Source organism: Oncorhynchus kisutch, linkage group LG8, assembly GCF_002021735.2.
Source record: "Oncorhynchus kisutch isolate 150728-3 linkage group LG8, Okis_V2, whole genome shotgun sequence".
Taxonomy (NCBI): Eukaryota; Metazoa; Chordata; class Actinopteri; order Salmoniformes; family Salmonidae; genus Oncorhynchus; species Oncorhynchus kisutch.
In genome coordinates, this window is record NC_034181.2 from 21,577,110 (window position 1) to 21,592,170 (window position 15,061).

Consider the following 15,061-nt stretch of genomic DNA (forward strand, 5'->3'; position numbering starts at 1 on the left):
GTATATAGTTATATGTGACTATGAACCGTATATAGGTGTATAGTTACATAGTTGTATATAGTTATCTGTGACTATGAACAGTATATAGTTGTATATTTATATAGTTGTGTATATAGTAACCTGTGCCAATGAACAGCATGTTGTATGCACGCTGGTCCAGGGAGCTGACCCGGTCCACTGCCAAGCGGGTGAAGTTGATGCCCTTGGTGAGCAGTAGGGGGCGAGCCTGAGCCTTCTCCTCCATCAGAGGGTGCTTCTTGGCAAAGTTGAGAGTGGCGTCTGGCAACTGAAGAGAGCTGTTGTAGCCGTTCTCCCTATGCCAGCTTGTAATGCACTGCACCGTGAAGAAGAAAGGAGAGAAGACAGAGAGGAGAGAGAGGGAACAGAGAGAGGTGAGGGAGAGAGGAAGAAACAAGGAATGTTGTTAGTTGTGGGACAGGCTGGCATCGCTTGTTGGCTCTGATCGCTCTCCAGACTCCCTTCTCCCTGTCCAACTCACTCTCCATTCCTCCACTATACCCCTTCTTCATCCCTCTCTCCTTTTGTCTCTCTCTCCACCCTCACCCCTCCCCTTCACCCTCCTCCCCCCACCGCCCCTTCATCCATCACTCACCGCTCCGGGCCGTGGGCTGGGGACAGTGCCAGTGTATCGTCCCCATCTCTGGGAGCCCTCTCTGTACTCCTTATAGGGGCCGTCAAACACCTTCTTCACCTCCCCTATCTGGTACTGACACACCGCTGACACATCCACATCACCCCTGGGACAGGAGACAACAACAAAAAAATGGGCTTAAGATGATCAAATCAAATTGTATTTGTCACGTGACGAATAGAACAGGTGTAGACCTTACCGTGAAATGCTTACTTACAAACCCTTAACCAGTTCAAGAAATAGAGCTAAGAAAATATTTACTAAATAAATTAAGTACACTTTTTAATACAAGTAACACAATAAAATAACAATAACGAAGCTATATTTTTAATTTTTTTATTTAACCTTTATTTAACTTGGCAAGTCAGTTAAGAACAAATTCTTATTTTACAATGACGGCCTACCCCGGCCAAACCCACCCCTAACCCGAACGACGCTGGGCCAATTGTGCACCACCCTATATACAAGGGGTGTCACGCCCTGACCGTAGAGAGCTTTTTATGTCTCTATTTTTGGTTTGGTCAGGGTGTGATTTGGGTGGGCATTCTATGTTCATGTTTCTATGTTTTCTATTTCTTTGTGTATGGCCAGGTATGGTTCTCAGTCAGGGACAGCTGTCTATCGTTGTCTCTGATTGGGAATCATACTTAGGTAGCTTTGGTCGTTGTTTTCGTTATTGTTTAATTTAGTCTAAAAGCTTCACTTCAACAATAAATATTATGTGGAACTCAAGGAACGCTGCGCCTTGGTCTCATCCTTCTGACTACACCCGTTACAAGGGGTACAGGTACCGAGTCAATGTGTGGGGTTACAGGTTAGTCGAGGTCATTTGTATATGTAGGTAGGCATAAAGTGACTATGCATAGATAATAAACAGTGAGTAGCAGCAGTGTAAAAACAAAGGGGGGGGGGGGGTCAATGTAAATAGTCCAGGTGGCAAGGGGGCAGCAGGTAGCCTAGTGGTAAGAGCATCGGGCCAGTAACCGAAAGGTTGCTGGATTGAATCCCCGAGCTGACAAGGTAAAAATCTGTCCTTCTGCCCCTGAACAAGGCAGTTAACCCACTGTTCCCCAGTAAGCTGTCATTGTAAATACGAATTTGTTCTTAACTGACTTGCCTAGTTAAAAAAATTTTTTTTTAAATTAATTGTTCAGCAGTCTTATGACTTGGGGGTAGAAGCTGTTGAGGAGACTTTTGGACAAAGACTTGACGCTCCGTTACCACTTGCCTTGCGGTAGCAGAGAGAACAGTTTATGACCTGGGTGACTGGAATCGTTGACAATGTTTGTGGCCTTCCTCTGACACCACCTAGTATATGGATGGCAGGAAGCTTGGCCCCAGTGATGTACTGGGCCGTATGCACTACCCTCTGTAGTACCTTACGGTCGGAGGCCGAGCAGTTGCCATACCAGGCGGTGATGCACCTGGTCAGGATGGTGCAGCTGGATCTGAGGACCCATGCTAAAGCATTTCAGTCTCCTGAGGGTAAAATGTGTTGTCTTGCCCTTTTCACGACTGTCTTGGTGTGTTTGGACCATGATAGTTTGTTTGTGATGTGGATACCAAGGTACTTTAAACTCTGGACCCGCTCCACTGCAGCCCTGTCAATGTTAATGAGGTCCTGTTTGGCCCTCCTTTTCCTGTAGTCCACGATCAGCTCCTTAGTCTTGCTCACATTGAGGGAGAGGTTGTTATTAGCTCGGTGTGTTGTTTCTGTAGTAATTTTACATTGTCTGTTTGTATGACATAGGATGATGGTTGTGTTTTATTAGGAGAGAATAACTTATTTTTTATATAACAGAATTGGAAAAGTCCATCACAGGATGTTGGTGGCACCTTAATTGAGGAGGACAGGCTCGTGATAATGGCAGGAGCGGAATAGGTGTAATGGTATCGAGCTCGTGGTTGCTATGTATTTTATGCCATTCCATTAGCGCCGTTCCAGACATTATAATGAGCCGTCCTCCCCTCAGCAGCCTCCACTGAAGTCCAATTATATACAGAGAAGACACATTAGCTGACTCAAGGCTAGTAAAACTGTAATTTTGGGTATAAAATAATATCTTTAAAAGAACTGGAAAAGTTTATAGACTTAGAAGTCACGCCAGGCCAGTGTTAGCAAAAGTGCTAAGTTGGACAGAGAGATTCTCTTTGGCACATCTAACTCCCTGTCAGTGCTATTGTGTCTGCGTCCCAAATGGCATCATATTCCCTATATTGTGCACTACTTTTGACCAGGGCTCACAGGGCTCTGTTTAAAAGTGTTGCACTATTTATGGAATAAGAGCCATTTGGGGACGCAGACAAACGCTATTGTCTTTGGCACATCGACTCCCTGGCGTTAGTGTTATTGTGACTCACCACTGGGCGTGGAAGATGCCATAGAAGGTGGTGGTGCGCCAGTCGATGCCTGGCAGGGTGAAGACCTCCCGCAGGTTGTTGAAGGTGACGTGGCGTTCAGGGAGAGAACACACCAGCCTGGCCTTCTGGAAGGTGGTCCACTTCTTCTGCAGGGTCCTGGTGCCCCCCAGATCACCCTAAGAGGAGAGACACATGGTCAGTCAAGGGACAGGAGTCAGAAGAGGTGCCATAACGTCAGTAGAGTTATCTCTTTACTTCCAAAAATCTCTTTACTTCCATAATATTTGCTGATGGTTTTTGACGGAATTTTTTATTTTTTATTTTATATTTGACCTTTATTTAACCAGGCAAGTCAGTTAAGAACAAATTCTTATTTTCAATGACGGCCTAGGAACAGTGGGTTAACTGCCTGTTCAAGGGCAGAACGACAGATTTGTACCTTGTCAGCTCGGGGGTTTGAACTTGCAACCTTCCGGTCACTAGCCCAACGCTCTAACCACTAGGCTACCCTGCCGCCCCGAGAACAGGAATGGGGTGAGAAGAGTGAGATCACCCTGCTGTGATAAACAGACAGACTGGGGATAGAGGAGTTAGGACGTAGTCTAGGGAAAGGAGTTCATCCAGATCTCCAGGAAAAACAACGGGTCGTATAATGCAATGATAGTGGATGGTCAACTCTGAGCTCATAACTCGTAACTTCTCCTGATAACCATTGAACCCTAATAAGGATAGAACTGGGTGAGAGGAGTGATTTTAAAGAAAGAGTACAACGGAAGTGTGTGTGTCTCAGTGTAAATAGCCAGTGTGTGTGTGTGTGTCAGAACCACAATGTCCTAACAATTCACCAGAATGTCCTGACAAGGTAGGAAAACAAGAACATTTTTGAAAAGTCAGGACTTTTTTCATGTCCTGAATGTGTTAAAATGCAATTTTATGCTTAAGGGTGAGGTTTGGGGTTAGAAGGGCTAGAGTTTGGAGTTAGAGTTATGAGTTAGAGTTAGGATAAGGATTAGGTTAAGGGTTAAGGTTAGGATAAGGATAAGGATTAGGTTAAGGGTTAAGGTTAGGATAAGGATTAGGTTAAGGGTTAAGGTTAGGTATGGTTTAGGGTTAAGGTTAGTAGTTATGATAAGGGTTAGGTTAAGGGTTAAGGTTTAGGGTTAAGGTTAGGAGTTGGGATAAGGGTTAAGGTAAGGTTTAAGGTTAAGTTTAGGAGTTAGGATAAGGGTTAGGTTAAGGGTTAAGGTTAGGTAAGGTTTAGGAGTTAGGATAAGGGTTAGGTTAAGGTTTAAGGTTAGATAAGGTTTAGGGTTAGGAGTTAGAATAAGGATTAGGTTAAGGGTTAAGGTTAGGTAAGGTTTAGGGTTAAGGTTAGGTAAGTTTTAGGAGTTAGGATAAGGGTTAGGTTAAGGTTTAAGGTTAGATAAGGTTTAGGGTTAGGAGTTAGAATAAGGATTAGGTTAAGGGTTAAGGTTAGGTAAGGTTTAGGGTTAAGGTTAGGTAAGGTTTAGGAGTTGGGATAAGGGTTAGGTTAAGGTTTAAGGTTAGATAAGGTTTAGGGTTAGATAAGGTTTAGGAGTTAGAATAAGGATTAGGGTTAGGAGTTAGAATAAGGATTAGGTTAAGGGTTAAGATTAGGTAAGGTTTAGGGTTAGGATAAGGGCTAGGATCAGGTTTAGTGTTAGGTTAAGGTTTAGGGTTAAGGTTAGGAGTTAGGTTAAGGTTAACATTACAACATATTATGCATTAGATACAACGGAGCACACTGTGACAGAGGAATAAGATCAAACCAGAGATTGCCATTCACTCCAGCTGGGGAAAGATAAAGTGATGACATGGGAAGGTGAGCATTTCCTGTTACATTTTTACTCCCCAAAAAGTCCTGAAAATTCCCAACAACAAATCTGTGTGTGTGTAACCATATATGCGTGTAGCCTACCTTGCAGACACGGGCCACCCTGGCCACAGTGAGCTCTGTGTCACAGTCCAGCTCTACAGCTCTCTCACTGAAGAAGAAGTAGATCTTGTCATCGTCACCTTCCTTACTGCCACTGCTCTCCCTCACCAGGGCTGAGCCCACAAAGTCAGGCTCTGAGAGAACAACACACACACACACACACACACACACACACACACACACACACACACACACACACACACACACACACACACACACACACACACACACACACACACACACACACACACACACACACACACACACACACACACACACAGGAGCATGAGATGTGAACACACACACACACACACGTACAGATGTAGGATCTAAATTTGAGCCAGTTTGCTGCAGCAGGAAAATAATGTTGTAAGGGATGGTAACCCTAACCCTAAATCACAAACTTTAGAAGCTTGAACACATTACAAGTTAGCATTTCCTTCTATGTAGGAAAATTCTCAGCAACAAAAGAGTGTTCATATTAAGATCCTACATCTGTATGCCCACACGGTCACACTCATGTGCACACAAACACATGCACGCACACACACACACATACAGCCACCTCCCCTCCCTCTAATATAATGTAATGTTTTACCCTCTAACCTCGTCTCATCTAATACCCTTCCATCATCTTCCATTATCTCTCTAACACCTCTTCCCTCATGTATCACTCCTGTCCACTCCTCTAACCTCATCTCTCTACCTCTCACCCCTCTACCAGGCTTTTTCACACTCACCTGATTTTTCCATCTCTCACTGCCTCTGAGGTCCTATTAGCTAGCCCCTAACCTCTCCATATCTCATCTCCCTCTCCAACTCTTTCAGTTCCATCTTCCCCTCTCCCTCAATTCCTCCATTTACCTCTCTCATTCTATCCTTGCATTCTTTTTACATACCTCCCCCCCTCTCTCTCCTCCCCTCCTCATTTAACCCTCTTTTTACCCCCCCCCCACTCTCTCACCGTTGAGCCAGGCCGGCAGGTATTCACTCTTCATGCTGTAGTGTTGCTGTCCCAGGTTCCTCAGGATCACAGGCTCAGTACCCAGGAAGTTATTCAGTGTGGCAGAGTACAGCTCCTTGTCTGGGAGACACAGAGGCAGGCAGGATGAGCACCATTACAGAACATTTACACAAAGAATAAAATAGAGTAGAATAGAGTGAAATAGATGGCTTACCCACTATGAGGCCTGTGTGGCCTTTGGCAGGGTCGTAGGGACACTTGCCCTTCCCATCCTCCAGGGAGCCAGGGTTGAGACTGAAGTAGTCAGCATTCTGTGGGTTGACAACAGGACACACGCAGAGACACACACACAGACACACAAATACACAGAGACACAGGTGGTCAGTGCATGACTAACACAGCTCTGGGCTCTGTCTGTCCGTGACAACCGTTCTAACAGGAGCCACAGTCCTCGCTCCCTGCCTTCGCCACACCGTCTTATCATATCTCTGTCAGGCAGGTGCACACACACACACACACACACACACACACACACACACACACACACACACACACACACACACACACACACACACACACACACACACACACACAGCCAGATACCACTGCCTCGTTTGCTTGGGATATTCTTTCCTTTGACACAGACGATTCAGTCGTATGGGGAGGATGTGGTGTGGAGGTGTCAGACAGAAGACAGAAGACATGACACCATGTCACTGGTGCTGCTAGCTGTGATACCACCACAAGGACAGATCAACTCTAATATCACCTCCAGACAGAGTGGACTGAAGACACAGATTTAAGGTCAGGAAGTGACTGAGACCTTGTTGGTCCTAAATAGCACCCTATTCCCAGGGCTCTGGTCAAAAGTAGTGCATTAAGAAGGGAATAGGGTGCCATTTGGGACTCTACCATTGAGAGCCACTCACGATGTAGGTGCACTTGGGCTGGAAGGCGAAGGTTCCACAGGTGTAGAGGTGGGTGTGGTTGTAGCTCTGCAGGAAGCGGATGAAGTTGAAGCACTCTGTCTGTGGGAGAGGAGACTAACACTGAAGCATAATATTCTACGATTCATAGCATTAATCATCAACTCAGTCTAATGAAGTACTCGAATGTCAACAGAAACTTTAAGGATCCGTACCTGGTTGTTCTTGCCCTTGGCAGAACACTCTCTCTTCTTCTCCTGTGGTGCTGGCCACTCTATCTGCGATAGAGAGAGAGAGAGAGAGAGAGAGAGAGAGAGAGAGATATGAGTGCAAGAGAGACAGTCAGAGAGAGTTGGAAGAGATGTCTTTATTCTTTTGTAACTTCTGTGAGTGTAATGTTTACTGGTAATTTTTATTGTTTATTTCACTTTTGTTTATTATCTACCTCAGTTGCTTTGGCAATGTTAACATATGTTTCCCATGCCAATAAAGCCCTTAAATTGAATTGATAACAGCGAGAGAGATAGATAGAGATGGATCAGAGAGAGAGAGATTAATTTAGAGACAGTGGGAGGAGAGAGAGAGATGGTGGGGAGAGAAAGACAGTGGGGGAGAGAGAGACAGTGGGAGGAGAGAAAGACAGTGGGGGGGAGAGAGACAGTGGGAGGAGAGAAAGACAGTGGGGGAGAGAGAGACAGTGGGAGGAGAGAAAGACAGTGGGGGAGAGAGAGACAGTGGGAGGAGAGAAAGACAGTGGGGGAGAGAGAGACAGTGGGAGGAGAGAAAGACAGTGGGGGGGAGAGAGACAGTGGGGGGGAGAGAGAGACAGTGGGGGAGAGAGAGACAGTGGGAGGAGAGAAAGACAGTGGGAGGAGAGAGACAGTGGGAGGAGAGAAAGACAGTGGGAGGAGAGAGACAGTGGGAGGAGAGAAAGACAGTGGGAGGAGAGAAAGACAGTGGGGGGGGAGAGAGACAGTGGGAGGAGAGAAAGACAGTGGGGGAGAGAGAGACAGTGGGGGGGAGAAAGACAGTGGGGGAGAGAGAGACAGTGGGAGGAGAGAAAGACAGTGGAAGGAGAGAAAGACAGTGGGGGAGAGAGAGACAGTGGAGGAGAGAAAGACAGTGGCAGGAGAGAAAGACAGTGGGGGGAGAGAGAGACAGTGGGAGGAGAGAGACAGTGGGGGGAGAGAGACAGTGGGAGGAGAGAAAGACAGTGGGAGGAGAGAAAGACAGTGGGAGGGGAGAGAGACAGTGGGAGGAGAGAAAGACAGTGGGGGAGAGAGAGACAGTGGGGGAGAGAGAGTGGGGGAGAGAGACAGTGGGAGGAGAGAAAGACAGTGGGAGGAGAGAGACAGTGGGAGGAGAGAAAGACAGTGGGAGGAGAGAGAGAGTGGGGGAGAGAGACAGTGGGGAGGAGAGAAAGACAGTGGGGGAGAGAGACAGTGGGAGGAGAGAAAGACAGTGGGGGAGAGAGAGACAGTGGGGGGGAGAGAGACAGTGGGAGGAGAGAAAGACAGTGGGGGAGAGAAAGACAGTGGGGGGGGGGAGAGACAGTGGGGGGGGAGAGACAGTGGGGGGGGGAGGAGACAGTGGGGGGGAGAGAGACCAGTGGGGGGGGAGAGACAGTGGGAGGAGAGAAAGACAGTGGGGGGAGAGAGACAGTGGGAGGAGAGAAAGACAGTGGGGGAGAGAGACAGTGGGAGGAGAGAAAGACAGTGGGAGGAGAGAGAGTGGGGGAGAGAGACAGTGGGAGGGGAGAGAGACAGTGGGAGGAGAGAAAGACAGTGGGAGGAGAGAGAGAGTGGGGGAGAGAGACAGTGGGAGGAGAGAAAGACAGTGGGGGAGAGAGACAGTGGGAGGAGAGAAAGACAGTGGGGGAGAGAGACAGTGGGAGGAGAGAAAGACAGTGGGGAGAGAGAGACAGTGGGGGGGAGAGAGACAGTGGGAGGAGAGAAAGACAGTGGGGGAGAGAAAGACAGTGGGGGGAGAGAGACAGTGGGGGGGAGAGAGACAGTGGGGGGGGGAGAGAGACAGTGGGGGGGGGGAGAGACAATGGGGGGGAGAGAGACAGTGGGGGGGGGGGAGAGACAGTGGGAGGAGAGAAAGACAGTGGGGGAGAGAGACAGTGGGAGGAGAGAAAGACAGTGGGGGAGAGAGACAGTGGGAGGAGAGAAAGACAGTGGGGGAGAGAGAGACAGTGGGGGGGAGAGAGACAGTGGGAGGAGAGAAAGACAGTGGGGGAGAGAAAGACAGTGGGGGGGAGAGAGACAGTGGGAGGAGAGAAAGACAGTGGGGGAGAGAGAGCGACAGTGGAGGGGAGAAAGACAGTGGGGGAGAGAGAGACAGTGGGAGGAGAGAAAGACAAGTGGCAGGAGGAGAAGACAGTGGGGGGAGAGAGAGACAGTGGAGGAGAGAAAGACAGTGCCAGGAGAGAAGGACAGTGGGGGGAGAGAGAGACAGTGGGGGGGGAGAGAGACAAGGGGGAGGGAGAGAAAGACAGTGGGAGGAGAGAAAGACAGTGGGGGGAGAGAGAACAGTGGGAGGAGAGAAAGACAGTGGGAGGAGAGAGAGTGGGGGAGAGAGACAGTGGGCGAGGGGAGAAGAGACATGGAGGAGAGAAAGACAGTGGGAGGAGAAAGAGAGTGGGGGAGAGAGACAGTGGGAGGAGAGAAAGACAGTGGGGGACGAGAGACAGTGGGAGGAGAGAAAGACAGTGGGGGAGAGAGACGTGGGATGTAGAGAAAGACCAGTGGGGGAGAGAAGACCGTGGGGGGGAGAGAGCAGTGGGAGGAGAGAAAGACAGCTGGGGAGAGAAAGACAGGTGGGGGGGAGAAGTGACAGTGGGGGGGAGACAGTTGGGGGAGAGAGAAGTGGGGGGGAGAGAGACAGGGGGGGGAGAGAGACAGTGGGGGGGGGGAGAGACAGTGGGGGGGAGAGACATGGGAGGAAGAGAAGACAGTGGGGGAGAAGAGACAGTGGAGGAGAGAAAGACAGTGGGGAGAGAGACAGTGGGAGGAGAGAAAGACAGTGGGGGAGAGAGAAGACAGTGGGGGGGAGAGAGACAGTGGGAGGAGAGAAAGACAGTGGGGGAAGAAGACAGTGGGGGGGAGAGAGACAGTGGGAGGAGAGAAAGACAGTGGGAGGAGGAGAAAGACAGTGGGGGGAGAGAGACAGTGGGAGGAGAGAAGACAGTGGAGGAGAGAGAGTGGGGGAGAGCGACTAGTGGGAGGGGAGAGACGACAGTGGGAGGAGAGAAAGCAGTGGGAGGAGAGAGAGAGGTGGGGGGAGAGAGACAGTGGGAGGAGAGAAAGACAGTGGGGGAGAGAGACAGTGGGAGGAGAGAAAGACAGTGGGAGGAGAGAAAGACAGTGGGGGAGAGAGAAGACAGTGGGGGGGAGAGAGACAGGGGAGGAGAGAAAGACAGTGGGGGGAGAGAAAGACAGTGGGGAGAGAGAGAGACAGTGGGGGGAGAGAGACAGTGGGGGGGGGAGAGACCGTGGGTGGGGGGGGGGGGGGGAGAACAGTGGGGGGAAGAGAGACAGTGGGGGGGGAGAGACAGTGGGAGGAGAGAAAGACAGTGGGGGAGAGAGACAGTGGGAGGAGAGAAAGAACAGTGGGGAGAGAGAGACAGTGGGGGGGAGAGACAGTGGGAGAGAAAGACAGTGGGGGAGAGAAAGACAGTGGGGGGGGAGAGACAGTGGGAGGAGAGAAAGACAGTGGGGGGGAGAGAGACAGTGGGGGGGAGAAAGACAGTGGGGGAGAGAGAGACAGTGGGAGAGAGAAAGACAGTGGGGGAGAGAAAGACAGTGGGGGGGGGAGAGACAGTGGGAGGAGAGAAAGACCAGTGGGGGGAGAGAGACAGTGGGAGGAGAGAAGACATTGTGGGGGAGAGAGAGACAGTGGGAGGAGAGAAAGACAGTGGGAGAGGAGAGAGTGGGGGAGAGAGACAGTGGGAGGGGAGAGAGACATGTGGGGAGGAGAGAAAGACAGTGGGAGGAGAGAGAGAGAGTGGGGGAGAGAGACAGTGGGAGGAGAGAAAGACAGTGGGGAGAGAGACAGTGGGAGGAGAGAAAGACAGTGGGGGAGAGAGACAGTGGGTAGGAGAGAAAGACAGTGGGGGAGAGAGAGAAAGTGGGGGGGGAGAGAGACAGTGGGAGGAGAGAAAGACAGTGGGGGAGAGAAAGACAGTAGGGGGAGAGAGACAGTGGGGGGAGAGAGACGTGGGGGGGGGAGAGAGACAGTGGGGGGAGAGAGACAGTGGGGGGGGGAGACAGTGGGAGGAGAGACAGACAGTGGGGGAGAGAGACAGTGGGAGAGAGAGGAAAGACAGTGGGGGAGAGAGACAGTGGGAGGGAGAGCAAGACAGGGGGGGAGAGAGAGACAGTGGGGGGGGGGGAAGAGACAGTGGAGGAGAGAAAGAACAGTGGGGGAGAGAAAAAAAGACGACAGAGTGGGGGGAGAGAGACAGTGGGGGGGAGAGACAGTGGGGGGGAGAGAGACAGGAGGGGGGAGAGAGACAGTGGGGGGGGGAGACAGTGGGAGGAGAGAAAGACAGTGGGGGGGGAGACAGTGGGAAGAGAGAAGACAGTGGGGGAGAGAGACAGTGGGAGGAGAGAAAGACAGTGGGGGAGAGAGAGACAGTGGGAGGAGAGAAAGACAGTGGGGGAGAGAGAGACAGTGGGGGAGAGAGACAGTGGGGAGAGAGAGACAGTGAGGAGAGGAGAGACAGTGGGAGGAGAGAAAGCAGTGGGGGGAGAGAGAACAGTGGGAGGAGAGAAAGACAGTGGGGGGGGGAGAGAGACAGTGGGAGGAGAGAAAGACAGTGGGGGAGAGAGAGACAGTGGGGGGGAGAGAGACAGTGGGAGGGGGGGGGAGAGAGACAGTGGGAGGAGAGAAAGACAGTGGGGGGGAGAGAGACAGTGGGAGGAGAGAAAGACAGTGGGAGGAGAGAAAGACAGTGGGGGAGAGAGGACAGTGGGAGGAGAGACAGACAGTGGGGGAGAGAGAGAGACAGTGGGAGGAGAGAAAGACAGTGGGAGGAGAGAAAGACAGTGGGGGGAGAGAGAGACAGTGGGAGGAGAGAAAGACAGTGGGAGGAGAGAAAGACAGTGGGGGGGAGAGAGAGACAGTGGGGGGGGAGAGAGACAGTGGGGGGGGGGGGGAGAGAGACAGTGGGAGGAGAGAAAGACAGTGGGAGGAGAGAAAGACAGTGGGAGGGGAGAGAGAGACAGTGGGAGGAGAGAAAGACAGTGGGGGAGAGAGAGACAGTGGGGGGGGGGAGACAGTGGGAGGAGAGAAATACAGTGGGGGAGAGAGAGAGACAGTGGGGGAGAGAGAGACAGTGGGGGGAGAGATAGACAGTGGGGGAGAGAGAGACAGTGGGAGAGAGAGATGAGAGGATGACACAGTGAGGCAGTTGGCATCCAGTGGCCCTATCATCCCTCTAAACACAGAAGAACAGCAGCAAACAGGTGGGCTGCTTATTACTGGGATGCTCACAACACAGAACTGTTGGTTGTTCATTATCAGTCACACAACAATCCAATTAACGCTCATTATAAGTTAAATCAAATAACAATCTCTATACTGCTGTTCAAAGATGCATTTGTCTGAGTGGATATAAGATGTGAGGTACAGAGGCACGTTAACAAGTTTTACCAAGCCTTCAGTGTACTAAGATTTTTATGGACTAATTACCTAATTACATTGATATAGATAATCATGTAATCATTTTGTTACCCCTCCACCACTGAATAAACGACATCAGAATCAGGCAACTTTAATTCCATTCAACATTGTTAAGGAATGTTGCACAAGAAACTGACTGCACTCTTGTAGCAGGTCTATGGGGTTGAGGTTGTAGTTGTGGTTGATGTCTGCCGTGCTGAGGTGTGTGTGTGTGCATCCATAGTGTATGTGTGTGTGTGTCTGTGTGTAGTTACCAGAGGTCGTAGCTGTCTGCTGATGTCGTTAGGGTCCAGGGCGAACAGGGCCTCTCTAGCTCCTACATACAGAACCCTCTCGTGTTCTGCTAGAGTCACCATGGTGTAGTTCCACACACCTAGAGCCCGGAACCTGGCCATGCTGTCCAGTACCTCTGTAGAGGAACACACATACAGTGCCTTCAGAAAGTATTCATACCCCTTTGAATTATTCCCCACATTTTTTCCCCATCCATCTATGCACAAATAAAGTGAAAACATGTTTTTAGAAATATTTGCACATTTATTGAAAATGAAATTCAGAAATATCTAATTTACATAAGTATTCACACCCCTGAGTCAATACATGTTAGAATCATCTTTGGCAGCTGTGAGTTGTTCTAGGTAAGTCTCTAAGAGCTTTTTTTTATTCTTCAATTCTGTCAAGTAGGTTGTTGAGAATTGCTAGACAGCCATTTTCATGTTTTGCCATAGATTTTCAAGACGATTTAAGTAGAAAAATTTAACTAAGCCCCTCAGGAACATTCAATGTTGTCCTGGAAAGCAACTCCAGTGTATATTTGGCATTGTGTTTTAGGTTATAGTCCTGCTGAAAGGTGAATTAATCTCCCAGTGTCTGTTGGAAAGCAGACTGAATCAGGTTTTCCTCTAGGATTTTGCCTGTGCTTAGCTCCAACTCTTTTTATCCTAAAAACTCAATAGTCCTTGCCGATGACAAGCATACACATGATATGATGCAGCCACCACCATGCTTGAAAATATTAAGAGTGGTACTGAGTGATGTGCTTTGTTAGATGTGCCCCAAACATAACACTTTGTATTCAGGGCCATAAAGTTAATTTCTTTGCCACATTTTTTGCAGTTTTACTTTAGTGCCTCAATGCAAACAGGATGCATGTTCTGTAATATTTTTTATTCTGTACAAGTTTCCTGATTTTCACTCTGTCAATTAGGTTAGTATTGTGGAGTAACTACAATGTTGTTCCTCTATCCTCAGGAGAAAACTATCACAGCCATTAAACTCTGTAACTGTTTCTTTGTAGTGACTGGGTGTATTGATATCCAAAGTGTAATTAATAACTTCACCATGCTCAAAGGGATATTCAATGTTTATTTTAATTTGATTTGTACCCATCTACCAATAAGTGCCCTCACAAGGTAGGGCACCTATTGGTAGATGGTTACAAAAAAACAACCACATTGAGCATCCCTTTGAGCATTGGAAAACCTCCCTGGTCTTTGTGGTTGAATCTGTGTTTGAAATTCAGCGCTCGACTGAGGGACCTTATAGATAATCTGTGGGGTATGTGTGGGGTACAGCGATGAAGTAGTCATTCAAAATCATGTTAAACACTTGTCACGCCTGACCGTAGATTGATTTGTATGTTTCTATTTTTCGTTTGGTCAGGGTGTGATGTGGGTGGGTATTCTATGTTGTATGTCTAGGTGTTGTGTTTCTATGTTTAGGCCTGGTATGGTTCCCAATCAGAGGTCGCTGGTTATCGTTGTTTCTGATTGAGAACCATACTTAGGCAGCCTGTTTTCCCACTATGCGTTGTGGGTAGTTGTTTTCTGTGTCTGCACCAGACAGAACTGTTTCGGTTTCGTTCGTTCACGTTGTTGTTTTTGTATTTTTCAGTGGTCTATTAAAATAATTATGAACATGTACCACGCTGCACCTTGGTCCTCACTTTCCTTTACCTATGAAAACCGTTACAGAACTACCCACCAAAAAGGACCAAGAAGTGTGGTAACCAGGAGCAGCGTGGAATGGACTCATGGACATGGGAGGATATTCTGGATGGGAAGGGTTCCTACACATGGAAGGAGATCCTGGCTGGAAGGGATCGCCTCCCATGGGAACAGGTGGAGGCAGCCAGGAGAGCGGAGGCAGCAGGAAAAGGGAGCCAGCGCTTTGAGGGAACACGGCTGGCAAGGAAGCCTGAGAGGCAGCCCCAAAAATTTATTGGGGGGGGGGGGGGGGGTTGCACACGAGGAGTGTGGCTCAGTCAGGTAGGAGACCTGAGCCAACTCCCCGTGCTTACCGTGGCGAGAGGTTGACCGGGCAGGCACCGTGTTATGCCGTGAGGCGCACGGTGTCCCCAGTGCGCAGGCATAGCCCGGTGCACTACATCGCAACTCCTCGTTTCGGCCGGGCTAGAGTGGGCATCGAGCCAGGAGTAATGAAGCCGGCTCAGCGCATCTGGTCTCCAGTGCATCTCCTCGGCCCGGGTTATATGGCACCAGCCCTACGCACGG

The 15,061-nt window shown here is 49.4% G+C and overlaps 1 protein-coding gene across 2 annotated transcripts in view; it reads right to left on the reverse strand.

Annotated features, from left to right (window-relative positions):
* The window catches only part of LOC109894926 (semaphorin-4C-like), a 115,509-nt gene that overhangs the window by 11,844 nt on the left and 88,604 nt on the right, over positions 1-15,061 (reverse strand). For both annotated transcript variants that reach the window (XM_031829803.1, XM_031829802.1), the window contains exons 3-11: positions 12,803-12,957; positions 7,076-7,138; positions 6,864-6,962; positions 6,149-6,245; positions 5,935-6,054; positions 4,953-5,104; positions 3,014-3,189; positions 614-758; positions 121-334 (exon numbers count right to left, since the gene is read on the reverse strand). In XM_031829803.1, the coding sequence (XP_031685663.1) occupies positions 121-334; positions 614-758; positions 3,014-3,189; positions 4,953-5,104; positions 5,935-6,054; positions 6,149-6,245; positions 6,864-6,962; positions 7,076-7,138; positions 12,803-12,957 (1,221 nt within the window). The remainder of the gene's footprint in view (positions 1-120; positions 335-613; positions 759-3,013; positions 3,190-4,952; positions 5,105-5,934; positions 6,055-6,148; positions 6,246-6,863; positions 6,963-7,075; positions 7,139-12,802; positions 12,958-15,061) is intronic.